General features: G+C 60.4%; 1 protein-coding gene and 1 long non-coding RNA gene across 4 annotated transcripts; one reads left to right on the forward strand and one right to left on the reverse strand.

The window, feature by feature from the left end:
* Positions 1-112: 112 nt before the first annotated feature.
* GSS (glutathione synthetase) lies at positions 113-12391 on the reverse strand. Of its 3 annotated transcripts, XM_029080163.1 has the most exons (14): positions 12313-12391; positions 10322-10457; positions 8590-8735; positions 5610-5685; positions 5221-5360; positions 4797-4913; positions 4485-4565; positions 3917-3994; positions 3366-3432; positions 2695-2889; positions 2362-2439; positions 1627-1708; positions 779-968; positions 113-559 (listed from the first exon to the last, which is right to left on the reverse strand). In XM_029080163.1, exons 2-14 carry the CDS (start codon positions 10448-10450, stop codon positions 436-438), a joined length of 1503 nt encoding a protein of 500 aa, XP_028935996.1. In that variant the 5' UTR covers positions 10451-10457; positions 12313-12391; the 3' UTR covers positions 113-435. The 3 variants fall into 3 exon arrangements, with proteins under 3 accessions (XP_028935996.1, XP_039770128.1, XP_028935999.1); XM_039914194.1 differs by lacking the exon at positions 2362-2439; XM_029080166.1 differs by lacking the exons at positions 8590-8735; positions 10322-10457; positions 12313-12391 and adding an exon at positions 7434-7525.
* Positions 12392-19916: 7525 nt separating this feature from the next.
* LOC114817070 lies at positions 19917-22615 on the forward strand. The gene is made up of 2 exons (XR_003764922.1): positions 19917-20074; positions 22385-22615. It is a non-coding gene; the product is annotated as an uncharacterized LOC114817070 (long non-coding RNA).
* Positions 22616-23837: the final 1222 nt, after the last annotated feature.

A 23837-nucleotide genomic window follows, 5' to 3' on the forward strand; every position in this document is an offset into this window, starting at 1 on the left:
TTGTGCCACGGGCCACCCGAGAGGGGGCAAACGGCCGGCCGAGCGGTCATCCCGGGGACCGGGCCCGCGGCGGGCCTAGGGAACGTGACGAACGCACACCCGCACACGCAAGCATCTTTAACCAACGGCTTTAATTAGGGGCCGAGGGAGGTGAGAGTTGGGACAGTCACTTGCACAGCCCCCGCCACCATATTCCCACCACCTGCCCCGGAGCCCCGGAGGGCAGCCCGCTTCCCGCCCGCCTTTGGCCCCCGGGCTCGCTCCTCCTTCCCCGCGGCCGCACTCCCCCGCCCCCCGGCCCCCTCCTGCCGGTCAGCTGCAGAGGGATTGGGAGCGGACGGGACCAACGGGTCGGTGCCCCACGGATCCCGGGAGGCGGCGGCGGCGGCGGCGGGGGGGCCCAGGCCCCAAGCGGCGAGCCGGCGCCCCCGGCTCTCACACCGGGTACGGGTTGTCCAGGACGGCCACCCCGGCGGCCACCCCGCCGTCCGCGTGCTCCACGGCCTTGGTGCGGAGGAGGTGCCCCGCGTGCTCGTTGACCAGCAGCTCGTCACCGCGCCTGGGGAGGGGCGCCCGACGCCCGTGGGACCCACACGGAGAATCTCTCACCCGACGCCCGGCCCACGGGCCCCGCCGGGACCGCCCCTTCGGGCCTCTCCCCTCTCCGACACTGATGGTCTGGGGGCTCGGGGCTCCACCCGGGCCGAGCCCGCCCCCCGGGGCCAGCTCCCGCTGGCCAACCCCCCTCGTAGGCGCCCGGGGCCCCCGGCCGGCTCACCTGACGTAGACCCCGAAGATGCCGAGCTCCGAGACGCAGTCGGCCAAGCGGACGGGGGCCCCGGGCCGCAGCAGGCAGGCCCGGAAGGGCTCGGGCTCGATCTTGTCCATGAGGATGTAGGAGGCCCGCTCCGCGCTGCCCTTCAGCCTCTCCAGCTCTCGCTTCATCTCTTCCCCGTACAGGTTGTTGCCTGGGGACGGACGGCCCCGTCACTCCCGCCCCTCGCGCCGGCCGCTGTCCTCGGGACCCCCGCTCCCAGCGGCCCCCAGATTATCGCCACCCACCACTCCCTGGGCCGGCCCAGAGGAAGGAAGCAGCCCGACCGACTCCCGGGGTTGTGGGGGTGGGCGCTGCAGAGAGCGGCAGTTCCCTGTAGGAAGCCGGGCAGCGACTGCATCCTCTCCCCAGGCCCCCACCCCGCCGCGCCGGAGCTCCCCTCCAGAATCCCGCAGGCCCCTAAGCCCCGGGTGGGCGGGACCCCCACCCCAGTTCCGAGGAGCCACCCCTCCGCACCAGGGCCGCGCCCGGCTCGGGGTGAGGCAGGGTCTGGAGGTCGGGAGGAAGCAGTAGCCTCCCCCAGGAGGAAGAGGCATCAGGGGCTCCCGGCGAAGGGCGGGGGGGAGGGACCGGGACCCTCGGAGGCCGACCCGAGTCGGCCACGGGAAGCTAATGTCTCCGGCCTTCGCATCTGCCCTTCCTCCCGAGCCCCCGTGCGCCCCCTTGCCTGGCAGGGGCACCCGCCCCCCACGACGACGAGCGCAGTCATACGTGCACAGGCGCGCGCACGCTCTCTCGCTCTCTCGCACGTACGTGCCCACAGACGAGGGCCCGGGGACACGACCACTCACCTCCGCCCTCCCTCTGGGGCTTGAGGACGAACCGGGCCGGGGCTGCGAGGGCCCGAGCTACCGCCCGGTCTCCTTCTTCCCCCTGGGGGAGCAGAGCGGTCGGCGTGGCCCTACGACCCGCCGGGGACAGGGTGGGGCCGGAGGAGGAGGAGTGGCGCCAGCTCCCTCCTAACCCCCCAGCCACCGTCTCCTCCTAGGTCATCTCCCATCTACCCGTCTCCCGCCGGATCCTGCTCTCCCAAGGGCTTAACACAGAGCTCTGCTTTCAGTAAGCGCTCAATAAATACGACCGACAGATCCTGCCTGCTGTTGAACTCTGCCCCACCCTCCCCTTCTCACCTCTCTGAAAGACTTGTTCCCCCCCTCCTTTCCTTCCTGACCACCGTCTTCCACCGCTGACACCCTGATGGCTCCTTTCCCGCTGCTTTTAAATATGCCCAAGCCTCCCCTAGCCGAAGATCCCTTCTCCGGCTTGCAGCCCGTGGCTCCTTTATTCTTTGCCAAACTCCTCTAGCAAGTCATCCCCACCCACTGTCTGTTTCCTTCTCTCCAGATCTCTCCTTGAGCCCTAATCTGGCTTCCACCCATCGGGTCCACGGAGAGCGCTCCCTCCGAGGCCCTAACGACCTCCCTCTCGCCAAATCCGACCGACTCTACACTAACCTCATCCCCCTCGACCTCTCGGCCGCCTTCGAAAACGGACCCCCACCTCTTCTCCTGGAAACATTATCCCACCTCGGCTTCACTGACCGTCCTCTCCCGCTTCTCCTCCTGGATCTCCGGTCGGTCCTTCTTGGTCTTTCGCCAACTCCCCTAATTCCGGGAGTCTCTCGGAGCTCAGTTCTGGGTCCCCTTCTGTCCTCCGTCTACACTCGTTCTCTGCCACGGCTTCGACTACCATCTCTAGGTGGATTATTCCCACATCTCCCTCCCCAACCCAGACCTCTCTCCTCCTCTGGCAGTCCCACATTTCCGCCTGCCCCGGGGACGGCTCGACCCGGACGTCTCACGCACACCTCAAGCTCGAGGCTTGAGGTCGGCGGGGTCGGAGGAGGCGGGGCCACGCACCAGGTCCAGGGAATAGAGGCCCACGAAGGTGGCCCGGAGCCGCGCGATGGACTCCGTCTGGCCGGGCAGCAGCGTCTCCAGGACCCCGGGGCGGCTCAGCTCCTGCTGAACCTTCTTGGTCCCGGCGAGGTGGGTGGCGATGTCCGGACACTTCACGGCACGCGACCTCTCCAGCAGCAGCCGGGCCTCCCAGTTCTGCGAGGGGAAACGAGAGGCGGCCCCGGCCCCGTCAGACGGGCTCACGGCTCCCCCTGCGCGATGCGGCGCGCTCCGGCACCGCGGCGGGCACGGGGGGATCCCCGCCCTGCCCGCTCGCGGGGAGGCAGAGCTGCACGAGGTCAGGGCGGCGAGTGGCCGAGGCCGCGGCCCCGGCCGGACTGGGGACGGCTGAGCCAGCCCACCTCCCCGCCCTCATACGTGCGCGCTCACGCAAAGAGGCGGGCGTACGCACAGACACGCCATGGTGATCGGAGATTGGGATTTTCCAGATCGGCACCCGTCCGCCACCGACAGCCCGTCTTCCCGCGCCCGCTGGGATTTTTTTCCCCCGCCGTCGCTCAGTGCCGGTCGGGCCGGCGATTCGGCCCGGGAACCGGACGGCGACGGGGGTGGCGGAGCGGGAGCCCTCCTCCCCCGGTGCTCCCGGCCCCTCTCCTGGGGCCCAGGCCAACCTGAGGGCTGTACTGAGCGGGCATGTAGCCGTCCCGGAAGTAGACCACGGCGATCTCCCGGCCGTCCCTGGAACGCAGAGCGGGAGGGCGGTCGGGCGGTCGGTCTCCCCGCTCCCCTGCCCTCGCCGCCGCCCCCCACTGCTCATTCTGCCGGGGTCCACCGAGGTCACCGTATCCTCCCAGGAATAACGCCGGGCTGGCTCGGCAGAGGCAGAAGGGCCCGTGACGACCGTGACGTCCCCATGGCCCAAGAAACCATCGCTCCCGGACGATCCGGAGCGTGGGGGAGTCAGGGGCCCGGCACCGGGGAGGTCAAGTCAGAGGCCAGAGACCAAGTCGGTGGCTGGAGGCCCGGCGTGGGGAAGACCCAGATGGGGGCTGGAATATTCCCCAGAGCTGCACCCGAGGACTCCTTTCTGGGCTTCTGCCAAGGAGCCGCAACTCATCGTTCAACTCGGGAGGGGCCCCGGGGTCTGGAGGGTCCCAGAGTCTTGACCATTTTTTCCCTCCCCCCGCCCACCCTTGGTCCAGGGGGTCGGCAGAGAACTCACAGGAACAGCTTTCGGTCCTTATCCAAAGCCGCTCTTTCAGAGACATCTTCAAACGTGCACCGGATCACCCGGATATTCCTGGGAGAGGCGAGGGCGAGGAAGTCGAGAGAGGAGCCCTGGGGACCGGGGAGCTGCGGCCAGCCTTCTGGCACGCGCGTCCCTCCTCCCTCCCGCCTCTCCCCCTCCCGGCCAGACACCTACTTTTCGGCCCCGCCCGGCCCAGGCCGCGGGATGTCTCCGGCTGAGGGCAGGGGAGGCCCCACTCTCCAGCCAGAACCCCCACCCTCGGGCTCACTTCCCTCCCTCCCCCTCTTCCCCAAAGGGCTGAGCCTCCACCGGCTCTCCGGGAAGCCAGCCTTGCTGCCGAGCAGGAAGGGGAGGAAGGAGGAGGCAAGAGGAAGCGATCCCCGGAGCCGCCCCGCGACCATCCGGCCCACCCGCGGCCGGCCGGCACCGCGCGAGCCCTCAGAAACCCGGGACGGGTGGACCCATACTAGGGCCGGAGGACGGGGGTGGGAGGGGGAGGAATCCCAATCCCCAACAGCGGCGACGAGCGCGGGTCACTCACCGGGCAGCCAGCTCATACTCCACATAGCGGTGGTCAAATATATTCCTTTCCTTCTCCTGAGCGACGAGCAGCACGACAGCCCTGAGAGCAGCGAGAGAGTCAGAACCGACCACGCCCTCTTCCAGGCGGGGCCTCCGGCCACCCGTCTCCGCGTGCCCCCTCCGGGAGCCCGTGGCCGCCGGGGTGCTCGGGGCCGAACCCGTTTCGGATTCCGGGGAGGGAAGGCCCGGGGCTCAATTCCACCCCGGGAGAGGGTCGGGCCGCGCCCGAACCAGGCACCCCGCGGCTAGCGGCCCACCCGCCGGCCCCTACCCGGAGCAGCCGTACAGCTCCCACGCCTTGGCGATGCCCCGCGCGAGCCCTTTGCTTGGGTTGTTGGGAAGGACTTCGGCCGCCTCCTCCGGCTTGCCCGACACGGCGAGCACGTGCCTGTGGAGAAGGAGGGCGGGCGGACATCACGGGTTGCGGGCCGGAGGGGGGCGGGCCGAGGGCTCGCTCCTTCCCTGGGATCGCCTGCCCGCAGCGGCTCCTCTCGCCCGAGTCAGAGCTTGGGGGGGTCGGGGGGAGGGATGGGGAGAAAAGCCCTCCCCCATCCTGCTCCGCCCACCGCAGAAAGAGAGAGGAGACGCGGAGAGACCCCCACAACGCCGCCCAGAGGGCAGAGACCATACCGCCCGCCACACCTCGCTCGGCCCCACTGACACCAAGCGACGCCGGGGTGGGCAGCGGGCCTCACCGATGGACGGCGGGGGTCTTGGAGGAGAGACCCCCGAAGCTGGCGGCGATAGTGTTGATCTCCACCTGCTTCAAGGCCGGGGGGCCGTCGGCGCCGCGGTGGAACATGTAATCGGAGCGGTTCAGTCCCAGGAACACCGTCTGCGGAAGGGAGCCGAGGGGCGGGCGGTCTGTTCGTCGTATTTACTGAGCGCCTACTGGGGGCGGAGCACTGCACGGAGCGCTCGGGAGAGTACGGTGTAATAACACAACAGGTTTACAGTCTACGGGGGGACACCCGTGCGTGACCATCACCGGATGACCGGCCCCCACCCCCCCCGAGCGGCAGCGGGGGGCGGGGGATGGGGGGGCAGCTTAACCTGGGCAGTGAGGTGGGGCGGTGGGGGTTACCTGGGCGAGACCCTCCTTCAGAACCTGCTTGTAGATGCTGAAGAGCTGAGCAACGAAGTCATCCATTTTGATGGTGCTGGAAGGGGTGGCGAGAGGGTGGGATGTCAAGGAGGCGTCCACCTCTCCCCCCCAGCGCCCCCCTTCTCCCCGCCGGCCCCTCCGACCCCGACAACTCTGCCACACCACCGAGGGCCCGTACCTCGGGCGGGGAGGGGCGGCTGAGCGACAGAGCCCCTTCCCCCTCCAGGCCCGGACTCCGGGAAGGGGAGCTCGAGCACACCTCTAGTTTTGGGCCCCCAAACTGACAGAGGCCCAGGGAGGCAAAGGCCCACCCCAGTAATCATCCGGTGGCCACCCCGATAATACCGATGATCATCATCTAGACGGTAAACTCGTCTCTAGATCTGTAGGCGCTTTTTTTTTTTTTTTTGCCGTTGGTCTAAGCGCTTACGACGCGCCAGACGCCGCTCGAAGCCCTGGGGTAGATACAGAGTCGTCGGGTTGGACGCAGTCCCCGTCCCGCATGGGGCTCCCGGCCTCGATCCCCACTTTACGGACGAGTAACCGAGGCACAGAGAAGGTAAGCCGCTTGGCCAAGGTCACAGCAGACAAGCGGTAGGGCTGGGATTCGAACCCGCGTCCGCCCGGCTCCCACGCTCCGTCCGCTAAGCCACGCTGCTTCTCCAGCTCGTTGTGGGCAGGGAACGTGTCTACCGACTCCCTTCTATCGTCCTCTCCCAAGCACGTAGTAAAGTGCTCTGCACACAGTAAGCGCTCAATAAATCTGAGTGAGAGAGTAATGATAACGGTGGGATCTGTGAAGCGCTTACTATGCGCGGAGCACTGCTTTAAGCGCTGGGGCGGATACAGGGTCATGAGGTCGTCCCACGTGAGGCTCACAGTCTTCATCCCCATTTTCCAGATGAGGGAACTGAGGCACAGAGAAATTAACTCACACAGCTGACAAGTGGCAGAGCGGGGATTCGGACCCATGACCTCGGACTCCCAAGCCCCGGCTCTTTCCACTGGGCTACGCTGCTTCTCCAGTGTAACAACGTACACCGTTGTTGTATTGTTACAGAACAACGTAACAATACAACAGAAGCGTTCCCTGCCCGCAGCACGCTTAGAATCTAGAGGGGGGCACACAGGCATGACCATCACCAGAGGGTGGCATCTTCTGAGCGCGTTCCGTGCCCCAGGCACTGCGATCGATAATCAGATTCGTACACAGTCCCTCACGGGGCTCCCGGTTTAAATAGGAAGGAGAAGCGGTGGGGAATCCCCATCTTAAAGATGAGGAAACCGAGGCCCGGAAAACTCCAGCGACGCCACCGAGGTGACCCGGCGGACGGACGGCGGAGCCGGGACGAGAGCCCGGGTTCCGACTTGCGGGCCCGCGCTCCGGCAGCAGGGCCGCAGCGGGCGGGGCTCGGACCGGGCAAGCATCCGCCGGCGGGCCTCCGGGTCGGACCGCCCGGCCGAATCCCAGAGATCCGAGAAGGAATCCGCCGTCGCCGCCCCGGCCGGGTTCGGCGCGGGGAGTGGCGCAAGGGGACACCGGGCCCGCCCGCGGTGACCGTGGGCGAACGGCCTCTGCCGTCCCGGTGGCGAGGAGGAGGCGCTGCTCTAAGCCAAGGCCGTAAGCCATCCGACGGTGCTATTTACTGAGCGCCGACTGCACGCCCGGCGTTATACTAAGCGTCCCGGAGAGTTCGGTAAAGCCGGTAGCCGCGATCTCCGCCCACAGGGAGTCTGCAGTCTACGGGGGGGGACGCAGACGCTGAAATAAATTACGGAGAGGGGACACGGACAGGGACGTACGTGCCGCGGGGCGAATATCAACTCCTTAGAGAAGCGGCGTGGCTCAGTGGAACGAGCCCGGGCTTGGGAGTCAGAGGTCTCGGGTTTGAATCCCGGCGGCGCCGCTCGTCAGCTGTGTGACCGTGGGCAAATCACTTCTCTGTGCCTCAGCGGCCTCATCTGGAAAATGGGGATGAAGACTGTGAGCCTCGGGTGGGCCAACCCGATGACGCCGTATCTACCCCAGTGCTCTGCACACAGTGAGCGCGTAACGCATACCGACATTACGGATCCGAGAGCGCAGACTTCCAAGCTCGTCTCTAGGCCGGAGGCTTGTCGTGGGCAGGGGGTGTGCCTGTTATATAGTGTTGGGTCGTACTCTCCCGGGCACCTAGTACAGTGCCCTGCGCACAGTGGGAGCTCGATAAATATGACTGGCAGATCGAGGACACAGAAGGGAGGGCGAGGGCAAGTTAGAGAAATCAGGGGTAAATCAGGGAAGGCCTCTTGGAGGACACATGACTTCAGAGTGGCTCTGAAGATGGTCGGAAGGGAGAGGCCAGAGGGAGGATGCGGGCAAGGGGTCGGCGGGATCGACGACACCGAGGAGGTGATAATATTAATACTAATAATACCGATAACCACGGTGTCTGTTAGGCGCTTACTATGGGACAGGCTCGTCTTCAGAGAGTTGGGGGTAGATGAAAGATAATCGGTTGGATAAAGCCCCGTCCCGTCGGGGGCTCACAGTCCTAATCCCCGTCTTAAAGATGAGGCGACTGAGGCACGGAGAAGTTAAAGCGACTCGCCTGAGGTGACACGGCGGACCGACGGCAGGGCCGGGATGAGAACCCAGGTCCTGCCGACTCCCGGGCCCGTGCTCTAACCGTTGGGCCACACGGCTCGGGGGCTGGGTTGTAGCGGGAAATGAGCGAGGCGAGGGAGGAGGGGGAGACAAGTGAGCGCTTAAACGCCGACGACGGGAGGCTCCCGAAGGGTGGCGAGATGCGGGCCGGGGCTTTTTTTAAAAGAGGACCGATCCAGGCCGCAGAGTGAAATACGGACGGAAGAGGGGAGAGCGAAGAGGCTGAGGCGGGAACGCAGGCAGGAGGTGACAGCGCTCGGATTGACGTGCCGGGGGTTGGGATGGAGGGGAGAAGGCGGACCCTACCCGTACCTGGCCAGCGTCCGCTCCAGGAAGGCCGGGCTGCGGCTGACGGCGTCCAGGAGCCGGTTGAAGTCGGCCTGCGCCGCGTAGGCCTGTTCCAGCAGGGCCCTCGGCACCGCCGACGGGAACAACGTGAACGGGGCGTAACTCACCACCTGAGCGGGGAGAGCCGCCGGGCACGGCTCATCAGCGTCCGCGCAAGGCCGGCCCTCCGTCCGGCGCCCGCCTCCCCCGGCTGCCTCGGAGCATCCCGGCGGAAATATTGACCCACGCGCTCCGCGAGCGCGAGATTCATCTTCTCACCGGGATTTACATTAATCCATCTCTCAGTGCTACTTTCGGAGCCCCTGCTATACGCAGAGGGCTGTACTCGGAGCCGGGGAAGGGTACGGTAAAACCCCCGATACCCGCCCTGTGGGAATTTACAATCTAGCTGGGTGGGGAGATGGACACAAAAGAATTTACAGACAGGAAGACAAAGGAAAAGAGGACAGGCTCTTAAGTCAGTGCTTAGGCATTATTGACCGCTGCAGATAATAATAATAGTACTTGCTAAACACCATCCTAATCCCTGGAATAGATACAAAACAATCCGCCGGACACAATCCCTGTCCCAAATAGGAGTTTACAGTCCTCATCCCCATTTTACAGATGAGGGAACAGAGGCCCAGAGAAGTGAAGTGACTTGCCCACAGTCGCAGATCCGGGATTCGAACCCACGACCACGGACTCCCCAGCCCGGGCTCTTTATAATGTCGGTATTTGTTAAGCGCTTACTATGTGCCTGTTGTAAGCGCTGGGGTAGATAAAGGGTCATCAGGTTGTCCCACGTGAGGCTCACAGTTAATCCCCATTTTACAGATGAGGTCACTGAGGCCCGGAGAAGTGAAGTGACTCGCCCACGGTCACACGGCTGACAAGCGGCAGGGCCGGGATTCGAGCTCGTGATCTTTCCACTGAGCTACTCCGCTTACGGGCAGAGCACTGTACGAAGCGCTCTCTCACCGCGCCCCGCGAGTCTCGGTGAGAATGTGGCCGACCGGGTCAAGGGCGGGCCGGTGGCCAACGCACACGTCCACTCTTGCACGGGGCAATTCGCTCAGGGGCCCGTTCGGGGTCGAGGTCTGTCCCGTATGTTCCCACCGGGAGACTCCGGCCCTCGGGAGCGCATTTTTCACAGGGAGGGCTGCGGTCACACAGAGGACGAGAAGTAACCTGCCTAGTGATTAGATCCCGGGCCTCGGAGTCAGAAAGTCACGGGTTCTAATCCCGGCTCTGCCGCTCGTCTGCTGTGTGACCCTGGATGAGTCACTTCGCTTCTCCGGGCCTCAGTTCCCTCATCTGGAAAATGGGGATCGAGACTGGGAGCCCCACGTGGGAGGGGGATCGCGTCCAACTCCATCTGCTCGGATCCACCCCAGAGTTCGGTGAGGGGCCCGGCACATATTAAGTGCTTAACAAATACCGTTACGATTTTTATTATTATTTTTTCTCCAAGTGCCTCGGCCCCCTCGGGGGCAGGGACCGCGTGCCCCGACTCCTCCGCCGGCGTCGGCCCGGCGCTCCATCAACCCGCTTGAGGGGTGGTTGGCCTGAGGTGCGGCGCCGCGCGGGAGGTGCCAGCGACCCCGGGGAAACTGAGGCCCTGGCGCCCCGGCTCCGGCCGCTCGCCCGAGAGAGACGATGACCGAATTCCCTATCCCGTGGCAGCCGGGGGAGGGGGGCGAGGGGCGAGCCTTACGTGGGACGAGCCGGGCGAGTCCTCGGTCCGCATCAGCACGCCCTCGACCAGGGCACGGTCGGCGGCCTGGGCCGCCAGCTCCTCCAGTTGGGGCCCTTCGGCCAAGGTGGCGGCCCAGCTGGTCGCCATCGCAGGTCTGGAGGGGAGACAGAGGTCGAGGGGGAGAGAAGGATCAGACCCCACGGGGACCCCCTCCCTGAGGGCCCGCCCTCAGCCACGCTCCCCCCGACCCCGACCCCCGGCTTCTCCCGACATGGAGGGGGTGGGAAGGGGAAGAGGAAGAGGAGGAAGGAGACAGAGGGGGAAGGAAGGGGCAGAGCGGTGCCGTGCACGTAATAAGCGCTCAATAAATACGATCGCGTGAAATACGGCTGAAAGAAAGGGGCAGAAGGGGAGGGAAGAGCGGAGGGGGAAGAGGAAGAGAGAGGTGTCGGAAGGGGAAGGAAGGGGCAGAGCAGTGCTGTGCACATAGGAAGCGCTCAATAAATACGACTGAGTGAAATTCGGTTGAATGAAAGTGGTAGAGGGGGAGGGAAGAGCGGAGGGGGAAGACGAAGGGGAGGAAGGAGACCGGGAGAAGAAAGGGGCAGTACAGTGGTCTGCACAGAGTTAGTGCTCAATAAATACGACTGAGTGAAATACGGATGAATGAAAGGGGCAGAGAGGCGAGGGAAGAGCGGAGAGGAAAGAGGAGGAGGGGGGAGGAAGGGGCGGTGCCGTGCACATAGTATGTGCTCAATAAATACGACTGAGTGAAATACGGTTCAATGAAATAATAATGTTGGCATTTGTTAAGCGCTTACTATGTGCAGAGCACTGTTCTAAGCTCTGGGGGAGACACAGGGTCATCAGGTTGTCTCACGTGAGGCTCACAGTCTCAATCCCCATTTTACAGATGAGGTCACTGAGGCCCAGAGAAGTGAAGTGAGCAGAGAGGGGAGGGAAGAGCAGAGGGGGAAGAGGAGGAGGAAGGAGATGGAGGCGGAAGGAAGGGGCAGAGCAGTGCTGTGCGCAGAGTAAGCGCTCAATAAAAACAATGGAATGAAAGGGGCAGAGAAAGGAGGGAAGAGGAGGAGAAAGAGGGGAAGGGTGAGAGCAGTGCTGTGCACACAGGGAGCGCTCAGTAAATACAATGCAGTGAAAGGGGCAGAGAGGGGAGGAAAGGGGGGTGGGAAGGGTCAGAGCAGTGCTGTGCACAGAGTGAGCGCTCAATAAATAGGATGGAATGAAAGGGGCAGAGAGAGGAAGGAAGAGTGGAGGGGGAGGAAAGGGTCAGAGCAGTGCTGGGCACATAGTAAGCGCTCATTAAATACAATGGAGTGAAAGGGGCAGAGAGGGGAGGAAAGGGGGGTGGGAAGGGTCAGAGCAGTGCTGTGCACAGAGTGAGCGCTCAATAAATAGGATGGAATGAAAGGGGCAGAGAGAGGAGGGAAGAGGAGGAGAAAGAGGGGAAGGGTGAGTAGCAGTGCTGGGCACAGAGTGAGCGCTCAGTAAATACAATGGAGTGAAAGGGGCAGAGAAAGGAGGGAAGAGGAAGAGGGGAAGGGTGAGTAGCAGTGCTGGGCACAGAGTGAGCGCTCAGTAAATACAATGGAGTGAAAGGGGCAGAGAAAGGAGGGAAGAGGAAGAGGGGAAGGGTGAGTAGCAGTGCTGGGCACAGAGTGAGCGCTCAGTAAATACAATGGAGTGAAAGGGGCAGAGAAAGGAGGGAAGAGGAAGAGGGGAAGGGTGAGAGGAGTGCTGGGCACAGAGTGAGCGCTCAGTAAATACAATGGAGTGAAAGGGGCAGAGAAAGGAGGGAAGAGGAAGAGGGGAAGGGTCAGAGCAGTGCTGGGCACAGAGTAAACGCTCAGTAAATAGGATGGAATGAAAAGGGCAGAGAGGGGAGGGGTGAAGGGGGCCGGCCCGTCCTGCGCGACCCCCGTCGGTCCCCAGGAAGGCCTCCCCCTCCCCCCCCGCCCCACCATCCCCCTGGGCGGGAGGGCGCGCACCCTGCTCGGGCTGTCCCCTCTCGGCCGCCGTCGTGGGCTGGGGGAGGAGGGCCCCGCCCCCCCGCGCCTGCGCGGTAGAGCCGGCGGACGCCCGGCCCGCCTCCGGGCTGCGCATGCGTCCCGCGGGGTGGGGGGGGCGAGCCGTCCGAGGGGGGCGGGACTTCCGGGCCCGCGCGCAAGGGAGGGCGGGAGTTTGGCCCTCTGGGCCCTGAAGCCTCCTGAACCATCGTCGTAGTCGTGATGGTGCTATTTGCTAAGCGCCTGTCGCAGTGATACTAATGATGGTGCTCTTTGCTGAGCAATTACTACGTACCAAGCCCTGTTACAAGCATGATGGCATTCGCTAAGCGCCTGTCGCAGTGATACTGATGATGGTGCTATTTGCTGAGCGCTTACTACGTACCAAGCCCCGTTACAATTACAATCGTGATGGCGTTCGCTAAGCGCCTGTCACAGTGATGCTGATGATGGTGCTGTTTGCTGAGCGCTTACTACGTACCAAGCCCCGTTACAATTACAATCGTGATGGCGTTCGCTAAGCGCCTGTCACAGTGATGCTGATGATGGTGCTGTTTGCTGAGCGCTTACTACGTACCAAGCCCCGTTACAATTACAATCGTGATGGCGTTTGCTAAGCCATTGCTACGTGCCAAGCCCTGTTACGATACTACTACTACTACTAATAATGTTGGTATTGATTAAGCGCTTACTATGTGCAGAGCACTGTAATAAGCGCTGGGGTGTACAGGGGAATGAGGTGGTCCCACATGAGGGTCACAGTCTTCATCCCCATTTTACAGATGAGGGAACCGAGGCCCAGAGAAGTGAAGAGACTCGCCCACAGTCACACAGCTGACAGGTGGCAGAGCTGGGATAATAATAATGTTGGTATTTGTTAAGCGCTTACTATGTGCAGAGCACCGTTCTAAGCGCTGGGGTAGACACGGGGGAATCAGGTTGTCCCACGTGGGGCTCACAGTCTCAATCCCCATTTTACAGATGAGGTCACTGAGGCGCAGAGAAGTGAAGTGACTCGCCCACAGTCACACAGCTGACGAGTGGCAGAGCCTGGATTCGAACCCATGACCTCTGACTCCCAATCCCGTGCTCTTTCCACTGAGCCACGCTAATGAGGGTTATATTTGCTAAGCGCTTACTATGTGCCACACACTATTACAATAATACTAGTGATGGTGCTATTTGCTAAGCGCTTACTACGTGCCAAGCCCTGTTGCAAGTATAATAATGGTGGCATTTGCTAAGCGCTTACTACGTGCCACGCACTATTACAATGATACTAATGATGGTGCTATTTGCTAAGCGCTTACTACGTGCCAACCCCTGTTAGAATGACAATAACGATGGTGGTATCTGTTAGGCGCTTACTACGTGCCACGTCCTGTTACAATGATACTAGCGATGGTGCTATTTGCTAAGCACTTACTATTAGTATCACAATAATACTAATGATGGTGCCAGGGAAGCAGCGTGGCTCAGTAGAAAGAGCCTGGACTGCGGAGTCAGCGGTCATGAGTTCGACTCCCGGCTCTGCCGCTCGTCAGCCGTGTGACCGTGGGCGAGTCGCTTCACTTCTCTGGGCCTCAGTGACCTCACCTGGAAAATGGGGATTAACTGTGAGCCTCACGTGGGGCGACCCGATGACCCTGGATCTCCCCCAGCGCTCAGAACGGTGCTCTGCACATAGGAAGCGCTTAACAAATACCAACATTATTATTAAGCGCTGACTACGCGCCACGCACTATTACAATAATACGAAAGATGGTGCTATTTGCTAAGCGCTTACTGTTAAAAACAGCATTCTGAGCATAGCAGCTCTCGATCTAAATGACTCTGTTTTTGTCTCAGGAAGTCCCCCATTTCAGGTGGGATGTATATCACATCCGCAAATTTCAAATTCCGGGGGACAGGAGATTGCTTCTTACCCAAAACAGAACAGATCAAGAGAAGCAGCGTGGCTCATTGGAAAGAGCACGGGCTTTGGAGTCAGGGCTCATGAGTTCGAATCCCAGCTCTGCCACTTGTCGGCTGTGTGACTGTGGGCGAGTCACTTCACTTCTCTGGGCCTCAGTTCCCTCATCTGTAAAATGGGGATGGAGACCGTGAGCCCCACGTGGGACAACCTGATTCCCCCGTGTCTACCCCAGCGCTTAGAACGGTGCTGGGCACATAGTAAGCGCTTAACAGATACCAACATTATTATTATTATTATCAGGCCTGCTAAGAAGAGTCTCTTTCGTCACTGAAGAAAACACACTTGTCCGAGTTCTTTTGACGTCGGCTACTTCTCCTACATGTTGCAAATAAAGGCCCAGCCCAACAGGAGAGAGGGGCCGTTGGGACACTCCTACGTGGCTCAGTGGAAAGAGCCCGGGCTTCGGAGTCAGAGGTCACGGGTTCGACTCCCGGCTCCGCCGCTTGTCAGCCGACTGGGGGCGAGTCATTTCACTTCTCGGTGCCTCGGTTGCCTCATCTGTAAAATGGGGATTAACCGCGAGCCTCACGTGGGACACCCTGATGACCCTGTATCCACCCCAGCGCTTACAACAGTGCTCTGCCCAGAGCGAGCGCTTAACAAATACCAACATTATTATTATTACCTCTCCGTAGGTGAACGGGCACTCGGTCACATTCCTCCCTTTTCCGATCTAACCAGCGCTGTCTCCGAGTGTTACTTTTCCTTGCTTGCGACACCACCTCGGGTTCGAATCCTCACTGCCTTTTTAGTTCCATTCTCTTTTCCAGCACACTTACTACGTGCCAAGCCCTGTTAGAATGACAAGGATGGTGCTATTTGCTAAGCGCTTACTACGTGCCACGCACTATTACAATAATACTAATGATGGTGCTATTTGCTAAGCGCTTACTACGTGCCACGCACTATTACAATAATACTAATGATGGGGGTATTTGCTAAGCGCTTACTACGTGCCAAGCCCTGTTAGAATTACAATAACGATGGTGGTATCTGTTAAGCGCTTACTACGTGCCACGCACTATTACAGTGATACTAATGATGGTGCTATTTGCTAAGCGCCATGTGCCAAGCCCTGTTAGAATAATACTACTGAAGGTGGTATTTGCTAAGCGCTTACTACCTGCCAAGCCCTGTTAAAATAATGCTAATGACGGCATTTGCTAAGCGCTTACTACGCGCCAGGCACGGTTAGAATTACAATAATGATGGTGGTATTTGCTAAGCGCTTATTACGTGCCACGCCCCGTTACAGTAATATCAATGATGGTGCTATTTGCTAAGCGCCATGTGCCAAGCCCTGTTAGAATAATACTACTGAAGGTGGTATTTGCTAAGCGCTTACTACCTGCCAAGCCCTGTTAGAATAATATTAATGATGGTGGTATTTGCTAAGCGCTTACCACCTGCCAAGCCCTGTTAGAATAATACTAATGATGGTGGTATTTGCTAAGCGCTTACTACTTGCCAAGCACTGTTACAATTACAATAATGATGGCGGTATTTGTTAAGCACTTACTAGGTGACAAGTACTGTTATAATAATACTAATGATGGTGCTATTTGCTAAACGCTTAAAGCGTGCCAAGCCCAGTTACAGTTATAATAATGATGGCATTTGTTAAGCGCTTACTATGTGCCAAGCGCCGTTATAATAATAATAATAATAATAATAATAATAACGATGGTATTTGTTAAGCGCTTACTACGTGCAAAGCACTGTTCTAAGCGCCGGGGGATACAAGGTGATTAGGTTGTCCCATGTGGGGTCACAACAGTCTTCATCCCCATTTTCCAGATGAGGGAACTGAGGCCCAGAGAAGTGAAGCGACTTGCCCAAAGTCACACAGCTGACAAGCGGCAGAGCGGGGATTAGAACCCACGACCTCTGACTCCCAAGCCCAAGCTCTGCCGCTTGTCAGCTGTGTGACTGTGGGCAAGTCACTTCTCTGGGCCTCAGTGACCTTATCTGGAAAATGGGGATGAAGACCGTGAGCCTCACGTGGGACAACCCGATGAGCCTGGATCTCCCCCAGCGCTTAGAACGGTGCTCTGCACATAGTAAGCGCTTAACACATACCGACATTAATTAATCGGAAGGTAAACGTTCTGTCCCACAGAGATCTCCGGGTCCAATCTAATTGTACTGTATCTACACCAGGACTGAGGCCTTGTGCTCGAAACAAAGCGCTTGGCAAAGAGCATTATTATTATTATTTGGCAAGCCCCAGGTCACACGGCAGGCAAGTGGGGGAGAGTGGGGATTGGAACCCAGGTCCCCGGTCTTCCGGGCCCGTCCCCTTTCCTCTGGGCTTCACAGCTTCTCCAGGTTCAAAACTAAGTGACCGCCAGCCAAACCGGATCGAAGCTTTCGGTCGGGGATCCACAGGCCCCCCCCCCCCCGGGGATTGTCCACCCGAGCGGCCGGCGGCCTCCCGTCTGATGGCGGCCGCCCTCGCGGACAGGGGCGGGTCGGTGGGAATTGGCGGCAGGTTTTTGGCTTGGTGGGGAAATTCTTCCCACAGCCCTTCGGCTCCAATGAACGTGCAGCTCTTCATATCCAAACTGCTGACAAAAGAGCGGCCTCTGCCAACGATGCGCAAGGAGCTCTGCCAAGCTCAGTCAATCAATCGACGGAATTGATCGAGTGCCCACCGTGCGCGGAGCACAGTGCTAAGTGCCCGGGAGAGTACAATCCGACCGACTTGGCACCCGCGTTCCCTCCCTACAAGGAGCTTACAGTGTAGAAGGGGCGACACACGTGAATATAAATAAAGAAATCCACGCCCGTCGCGCTACGAGTGGACTTTGCCCGCCTCCGGTTTTTCTCTGCTGCCTCTGGGGATTTTGCCGCAGGTTCAGGCATAAGCGATGGGCGTAAATCTGATCTTCCGCCTGCAGTCCGACGTTTAGAGAAGCAGCCTGGCTCTGTGGAAAGAGCCCGGGCTTGGGAGTCAGGGGTCATGGGTTCGAATCCCGGCTCTGCCACTTGGCAGCTGTGTGCCCGGGGGCGAGTCACTTCACTTCTCCGGGCCTCAGTGACCTCATCTGTCAAATGGGGATTCACCGTGAGCCTCACGTGGGACAACCCGATGACCCTGTATCTCCCCCAGCGCTTAGAACGGTGCTCTGCACATAGTAAGCGCTTAACAAATACCGACATCATTATTACCGCATGAGGAGGCGAAGCGGGATCCCCGGCCAACCTACGAAGGCTTCCTTACCCCGCTGTCCCGGCTGGAAATAATAATAATAATAATAATAATATTGGTATCTGTTAAGCGCTTACTATGTGCCGAGCACCGTTCTAAGCGCTGGGGTAGACATAGGGGAATCAGGTTGTCCCACGTGGGGCTCACAGTCTTAATCCCCATTTTACAGATGAGGGAACTGAGGCACAGAGAAGTTAAGTGACTCGCCCACAGTCACACAGCCGACAAGTGGCAGAGCTGGGATTCGAACTCATGAGCCCTGACTCCAAAGCCCGTGCTCTTTCCACTGAGCCACGCTGCTTCTCAATGAATGAGGGTCTTCCTCCTCACTGCGCCGTTGGCGCAAACCACGAGCACTGAAATCGATTCCTTTGAACGTCAAATTAGTCCCGAGGTCTCAGACTGGGGCCCCTCCATCAGCCCGGATGGGAGACTCTGTCATCACGATCACAGCGTCACGATGATAATAATAATCTTATATTAATAACGATGGCATTCGTTAAGTGCTTACTACGTCCCGAGCGCCGATAAGCACTGGGACAGATGTACGATAGTAAGGTCGGATGGAACCCGTCCCAGCCTCGCGGGGAGGGAGGTGGCTGTCCAGTTCCCATTTTACAGAAGAGGAAACTGAGGGATGGGGAAATGAAGGGTCTTGCCCAAGGTCACGCAGCCGGGGAGAAGCAGAGCTGGGATTACAGCGGCTCTCGGGCCCAAGCGCTTTCCACTAGGCCACGCCGCTCCTCTGAACGGTGCCCGGCACACGGGAGGTGTCCAATATGACGCTGCGCACGTGGCAGGCGCGCAATACAGTGCTCTGCACACTGTAGGGAAGGAGCTCGGACACTTCTTCTCCGCCAGCGGGCTGGGAGTCTGAGCCCGGCCCCCTGCATTCCCCAGACACTTCCGAGCCCGAATGGGACGCGGAATGAAGGATGGGGTCACGACGCACCGGTCGACGGTTGGGCCGGACCTCCGCTCCCCACCCCACCCCACCGACTCCCACTGAGTGCCCGTCCCCGGCTGTCCCGGGCCTCTCACGCACCGGCCCCCAGGCCCGGGACACGCACCGGCATTCATTCACTCATTCTCTCCATCGTATTTATTGAGCCCTTACGGTGTGCAGATCACTGGGCCAAGAGCTTGGGAGACAACGCTATAACCATAAAGAGACACGCTCCCGGACCACAGCGAGCTTACGGTCTAGAGGGGGAGGGAGAGAGAGACGTTAATATAAAGAAATAAATCACAGATAGGTACGGAAGTGTCGCGGGGCCGGGAAGGGGGATGAAGGAAGGGAGCGAGTCCGGGGGACGCAGAAGGGAGCGGGAGAAGAGGAAAGGAGGGCTTAGTCGGAGAGGGCCTCTTGGAGGAGGTGGCCTCCAGTAAGGCTTCGAAGCGGAGGGGGAGGGTAATCGACTTTCGGATTTGAGGAGGGAGGGTGTTCCGGGCCGGAGGCGGGAGGCGGGCGAGGGGTCGGCAGCGAGATGGACGGGATCGGGCCACAGCGAGAAGGTTGGCGTGAGAGGAGCGAAACGCGTGGGCCGGGTGGTAGAAGGAGAGCGGCGAGGTGAGGTTGGAGGGGGCGAGGCGACGGAGTGCTTTGAAGCCAATGCTGAGGAGCCGACCCCCGGCAAGGTGGGGCCTAGAGGAACCCTCCGTCCTCCCGCCGGGCCTCGGACGACGCCACCCCGAGGTGTCCCGGGACCCGGAAGGAGGACGGCGGCCCGCGCCGTGGAGGCCCGGCCTGGCTCGGTGGGCCACCTCGGGGCCCGGGAGAAGGCGAGGGGGCCCCGAGGGGCCGCCGGGAGCTCCAGCCACCGAGCCCGCACCAGCCAGGGAAGCCGGGGGGCTCCGTCCAGGGAGCGATACGGCAACAATGCGGGAGACACGGGAGGCATCTGGCACCGCCGAGAAACAAAGAGACAAACGACAGCAACTGGGTGTTATCTCCGAGCCCTAAGAATAGCAGCCCGAGCGCCAGGGACGGACAGCAAGGGGCACCGGGAGTGGGGCGCGGGGGCAGGGAGAGAGAGGGCTCCGGCTGTGGGGAGCCGGGGGGCAAGGGGCGGGGGGCCGGGAGCGCGGGATGCTGGAAGAGGGGTGCCAGCGCCGGGGGGGAGATGGGAGCGGGGTCCGGAGAGGACGCGGGGGCAGGCGGGAGCGGAGCCGAGCGGCCCGCGGCTCCCCCGTGTCAGCGCCGGGCCCCCCGGCTCCTCCTTCTGCCAAAGGACTGGAACGTCCTGACCGGAAAGACGGGGCCCGGGGGGCCAGGTGCGAGCGTCCCACCAAAATCCTCCATCGCCCATGGGCACTCCAACCCTCTGTCACCCTCTTTGGTCCAGCCACCCACGACGTCAGGTTCCTTCCACAGCACCGCCCTGTGTACAGACACACACACACGCACACACACGCACTTCCACACACCAGGTGTGACTGACCCCGTGGCCCATATTTCACGAGCTTTCACATATGCTGAGCCCCGGGAGGACACAGAAACCCTCAATGACACTCGTGATTTGGGTTTCAATGCTTCTCTTCTTCTGCCAGACTCCAGGGTGAGCGGGGTGAGCGTAGGCAAGAGAGAGGAGCGGACAGAGGGGAAAGGGGAGAGGAGGAGAAATCGGGGGGCACGGGGGGGACCGGAGGAGCGTTTCACGGATCCCTCGGGCCTCGACTCGGCGGGACGGGACCGGGGGCTCCGGAGGGGGCTGCTGCGGGAGCCCCTTATACCGGGCCAAGGAGGCCGGTCCCCGGGCCTCCCGCCCCCTAGCTCCACATATCAACCAGGGCCCCGGGATTCATTTCAGGGGGGTGGGGGGCAGGCTGGCGGGGGGCTAATCCTCCCCGGGCTATTGTTTGAAGTCGGGAACAACAATTGAAGGGCAAGGGAAGCTAAAGATAGGCCCGCAGCTGCTGCCGCCCGTCGCCGGCCCCTGGGGGCACCGTGCCCGGGCATTGTCTGCTGGGGGGGCAGTGCCATGGGGTACGTGGAGCCTGGGGGGGGGGTCACGGCCATTTATAGCAGGAGCCAGAAGCCCTCCCCTCCCCCTCCCGCCCACCCAGCTGGCACTCCCCGAGACGGAACCAGGGAGCTGGGGGCCGAGAGGGCAGAGACGGGCGGACCGACCAGCGGAGAGATGGAAAGAGCCGGAGGCGGGCAGGCGGTGGGATGGAGAGAGGCCGGGGCGGAGGCTTCAAATGCCCCCCACCCGACCGGTTCACTTCAGCCATCCCCCTGCCGCCAGGCAAGCCTCTGCAGCTCTGCCCAGCTGGACACGGCCCTTTCCAAGTTCTTGCGGAGCTCAGAGTGGCCTCCTCCCTCCCCTCCGGCCACTTTTCCTGTGGCTTGTGCCCCCTCACCTGAGGTGAAGAATAATAACAGTATTTATTAAGCGCTTACTGTGCGTCAAGGCCTGCTCACAGTCCCGGCCTTAATCCCCATTTTACAGAAGAGGTAACTGAGGCCCAGAGAAGGGAAGTGACTTGCCCAAGGTCACACAGCAGACACGTGGAGGAGGGGGGAAGAGAAGCAGCGTGGCTCAGTGGAAAGAGCCCGGGCTTTGGAGTCAGAGGTCATGGGTTCGAATCCCGGCTCGGCCACTTGTCAGCTGGGTGACTGTGGGCAGGTCACTTCACTTCTCTGTGCCTCAGTTCCCTCATCTGTAAAATGGGGATGAAGACTGGGAGCCCCACGTGGGACGACCTCATTCCCCTGTGTTGGTATTTGTTGGTATTTGTTAAGCGCTTACTATGTGCCGAGCGCTGTTCTAAGCGCTGGGGTAGATACAAGGAATCAGGTTGTCCCAAGAAGGGCTCACAGTCTGCATCCCCATTTTACAGATGAGGTAACTGAGGCACCGAGAAGTTAAGTGACTTGCCCAAAGTCACACAGCTGACAAGTGGCCAAGCCGGGATTCGAACCCATGACCTCTGACTCCAAAGCCCGTGCTCTTTCCACCGAGCCACGCTGCTTCTGTGTCTACCCCAGCGCTCGGAACAGTGCTCGGCACATAGTAAGCGCTTAACAAATACCAACGTCATCATCGACCCTGGTCCTTCCGACTATCTTATGCCCTTCTCCTCCTCCGGTGTTCTTGTTTGATCAAGATCATGATCACGATCTTTGATCATGTTTGATGATCAAGCACTTCGATGTTCCCCCTCACCCTAATCCCACAACACTCCTATCCATCTCCTCGTACTCTGTCTCTCCATCTCCTTACACTTCCCCATCTGTGATTTATTTTAACGTCTGTCTCCCCTACTAGACTGTGAGCTTCTTGAGGTGAGAGATCACATCAATCAAACCTGCCCTCTCCCAAGCGCTTAGTTCAATGTCCCCCACACGTTAAGTGCTCAGTAAATAGCACCGATCGTGTGACGGATATTCCCCAGGCTGGGCTCCTCACCACTTTCCCGGCTCCGGACGTGGATCCTGACTCCCACTGTCCTTCATCCCTTTGGGCCCTGTGGCTGCTGTTTGCCCGCCTGAGCCTCTCCCTTCTCTCCCTGAAGGGGCATCTGCTCATCTGCTCTCAGGGCTTCAGAGTGGCCAGACTCCTGGGATCCCCTTTGGGGAACACGGTGTTAGAACTGACACAGGGCTGACTCCCTCAAATCCCCTGAGGTCCCTTCCTCTTTGGCTCTTTTCTCCCAAAAGAGTGGCTGGTTTCCTCTTGTCCTTGTCCAATATCCTCTCCCCTTCCTCTTCTTCCCTCTCCATACTCACCCCTTCTCTCCTTCCTCCTCCTTCCATTGCCCCGTCCCCACTTTCCTCCTCCCTGTCTTGAGTCCTCCCTCCATACCCTCCTTTTCACCTTTTCCCCATTCTCCCTCCTTCTCCCTTCCTCTTGCTCCTCCTCCAGGGCCTCGCCCCGACTCCATCCTCCGGCACGGAATTCAGAGAGCCTCATACGCGCAAGGTTCTGGACGAGACACTGTAAAAGTCCTGGGATAATGAGAGGACGTGAGGCCCTCCCTCTAGGAGCTTACAAACCTAAGAAAACAACACTCGGGAAGGCACACGTGGTCAGTTCTCATTTATCTGCACCTGGAGACATGGCAAATAAGGAGGCAAATAAATAATCAAACCATCAGTCGTGGCTAGAAGTGGAAAAGAATTGCAGGAGGGGCAGGATACTGCCAGGAGGTGGGCATGTGAGCACGTGAAGCAGGTTGGTGAGGGTGAGTGGCAGGAATCCCTTGGGATCATTCAGAGTGGAGCGACGGTCAGGTGTGGGGAGGATCAGAGACGAGAGGCTGGTGGAGATGCTCGTTGCGGGCAGGGAATGTGTCTGTTTATTGTTATACTGTACTCTCCCACGTGCTTAGTACAGTGCTCTGCGCTCAGTAAGCGCTCAATAAATACCAGTGAGTGAATGGATGAATGAATAAGAGCTGACGAGGGGGCAGGGACGGTGGGGTGGCCACGATCCGGCAGGTAACCGGCGTCGTGGATAATGTGCAGGAAAAACGTGGGTCCGTCCTAGGCAGATGTCAACCTCTAAATCGGGTGTTTTCATTCTGTAGCAACCTGGGTGCGAGCTCTCTGGGGGAGGGGGTTGCGCCTGCAGCCTTGTCTCTCTCCCATAATCTCCACCCCAGGTGATCTCTCCATGACCCCTCCCCTCTTTGCATCTCTCCCAGTAAGATGGGGGCCAAGCCCCCACTGCTCACCCCCAGGAGCAGGGTCTGGACCTCGGGGGGTTCATGAGAAACCCTGGGCCCAGGGGGGAGAGAGCGTGCAACAGGTGCCGGACGAGGGCCCTCTGGAAAGGAGGAGAAAGACTCCAAACTTGCGCCCGACCTGGGAGGGAGATCGAGCCCCCAGACTTCCCTCATCTTCCCTCCCAAATCCTCTCCTCCCATACCCTTCCCATCCCAGTTGACGACTCCCCGACCTCCCTGTCTCAGAGGCCTGCAACCTCTGCGTTGACACGGTCCCGACCCTCTACTTCATTTACCGTATTCAGTCTGTTCACCAAATCTTGCCAGTTTTTCTCCAGAGTTGCAGCATTCACCCCTTTCTTTCCATCCAAGAGGCCACCCCACTGGCCCAGGAGCTCATCCCATCCGGCCTCCTCGCTGACCTCCCTGCCTCCTGTCTCTTCCCCGTCACTCTGCTGCCCGGATGTTTTGTCCAAAATCTCATCCTGAGCATGTTTCTCCACCTCGCAAGGGTCCCCGTCAGTCGTCCATTCCCATCTGCATCAAGCAGAAACTCCACTCTGTCGGCTTTAGGGCCGTCGGTCCTTCCCCAGCTACTCATCCTGCTCTCCTCTCCTACTACGCCCGAGCTCGCAATCTCCATTCCTCTTG

Source organism: Ornithorhynchus anatinus, chromosome 15, assembly GCF_004115215.2.
Source record: "Ornithorhynchus anatinus isolate Pmale09 chromosome 15, mOrnAna1.pri.v4, whole genome shotgun sequence".
NCBI lineage: Eukaryota > Metazoa > Chordata > Mammalia > Monotremata > Ornithorhynchidae > Ornithorhynchus > Ornithorhynchus anatinus.

Bases quoted from the DNA above. Each gene is read 5' to 3' on its own strand.
- GSS (XM_029080163.1), bottom strand. From the start codon at position 10,450: ATGGCGACCAGCTGGGCCGCCACCTTGGCCGAAGGGCCCCAACTGGAG. The intron at 5,361-5,609 runs GTAACCCCCACC...TCCCTTCCGCAG, and splicing joins TGAAGGAGGGTCTCGCCCAG to ACGGTGTTCCTGGGACTGAA. The intron at 3,433-3,916 runs GTGAGTTCTCTG...TCTGCGTTCCAG, and splicing joins AAGGACCGAAAGCTGTTCCT to GGACGGCCGGGAGATCGCCG.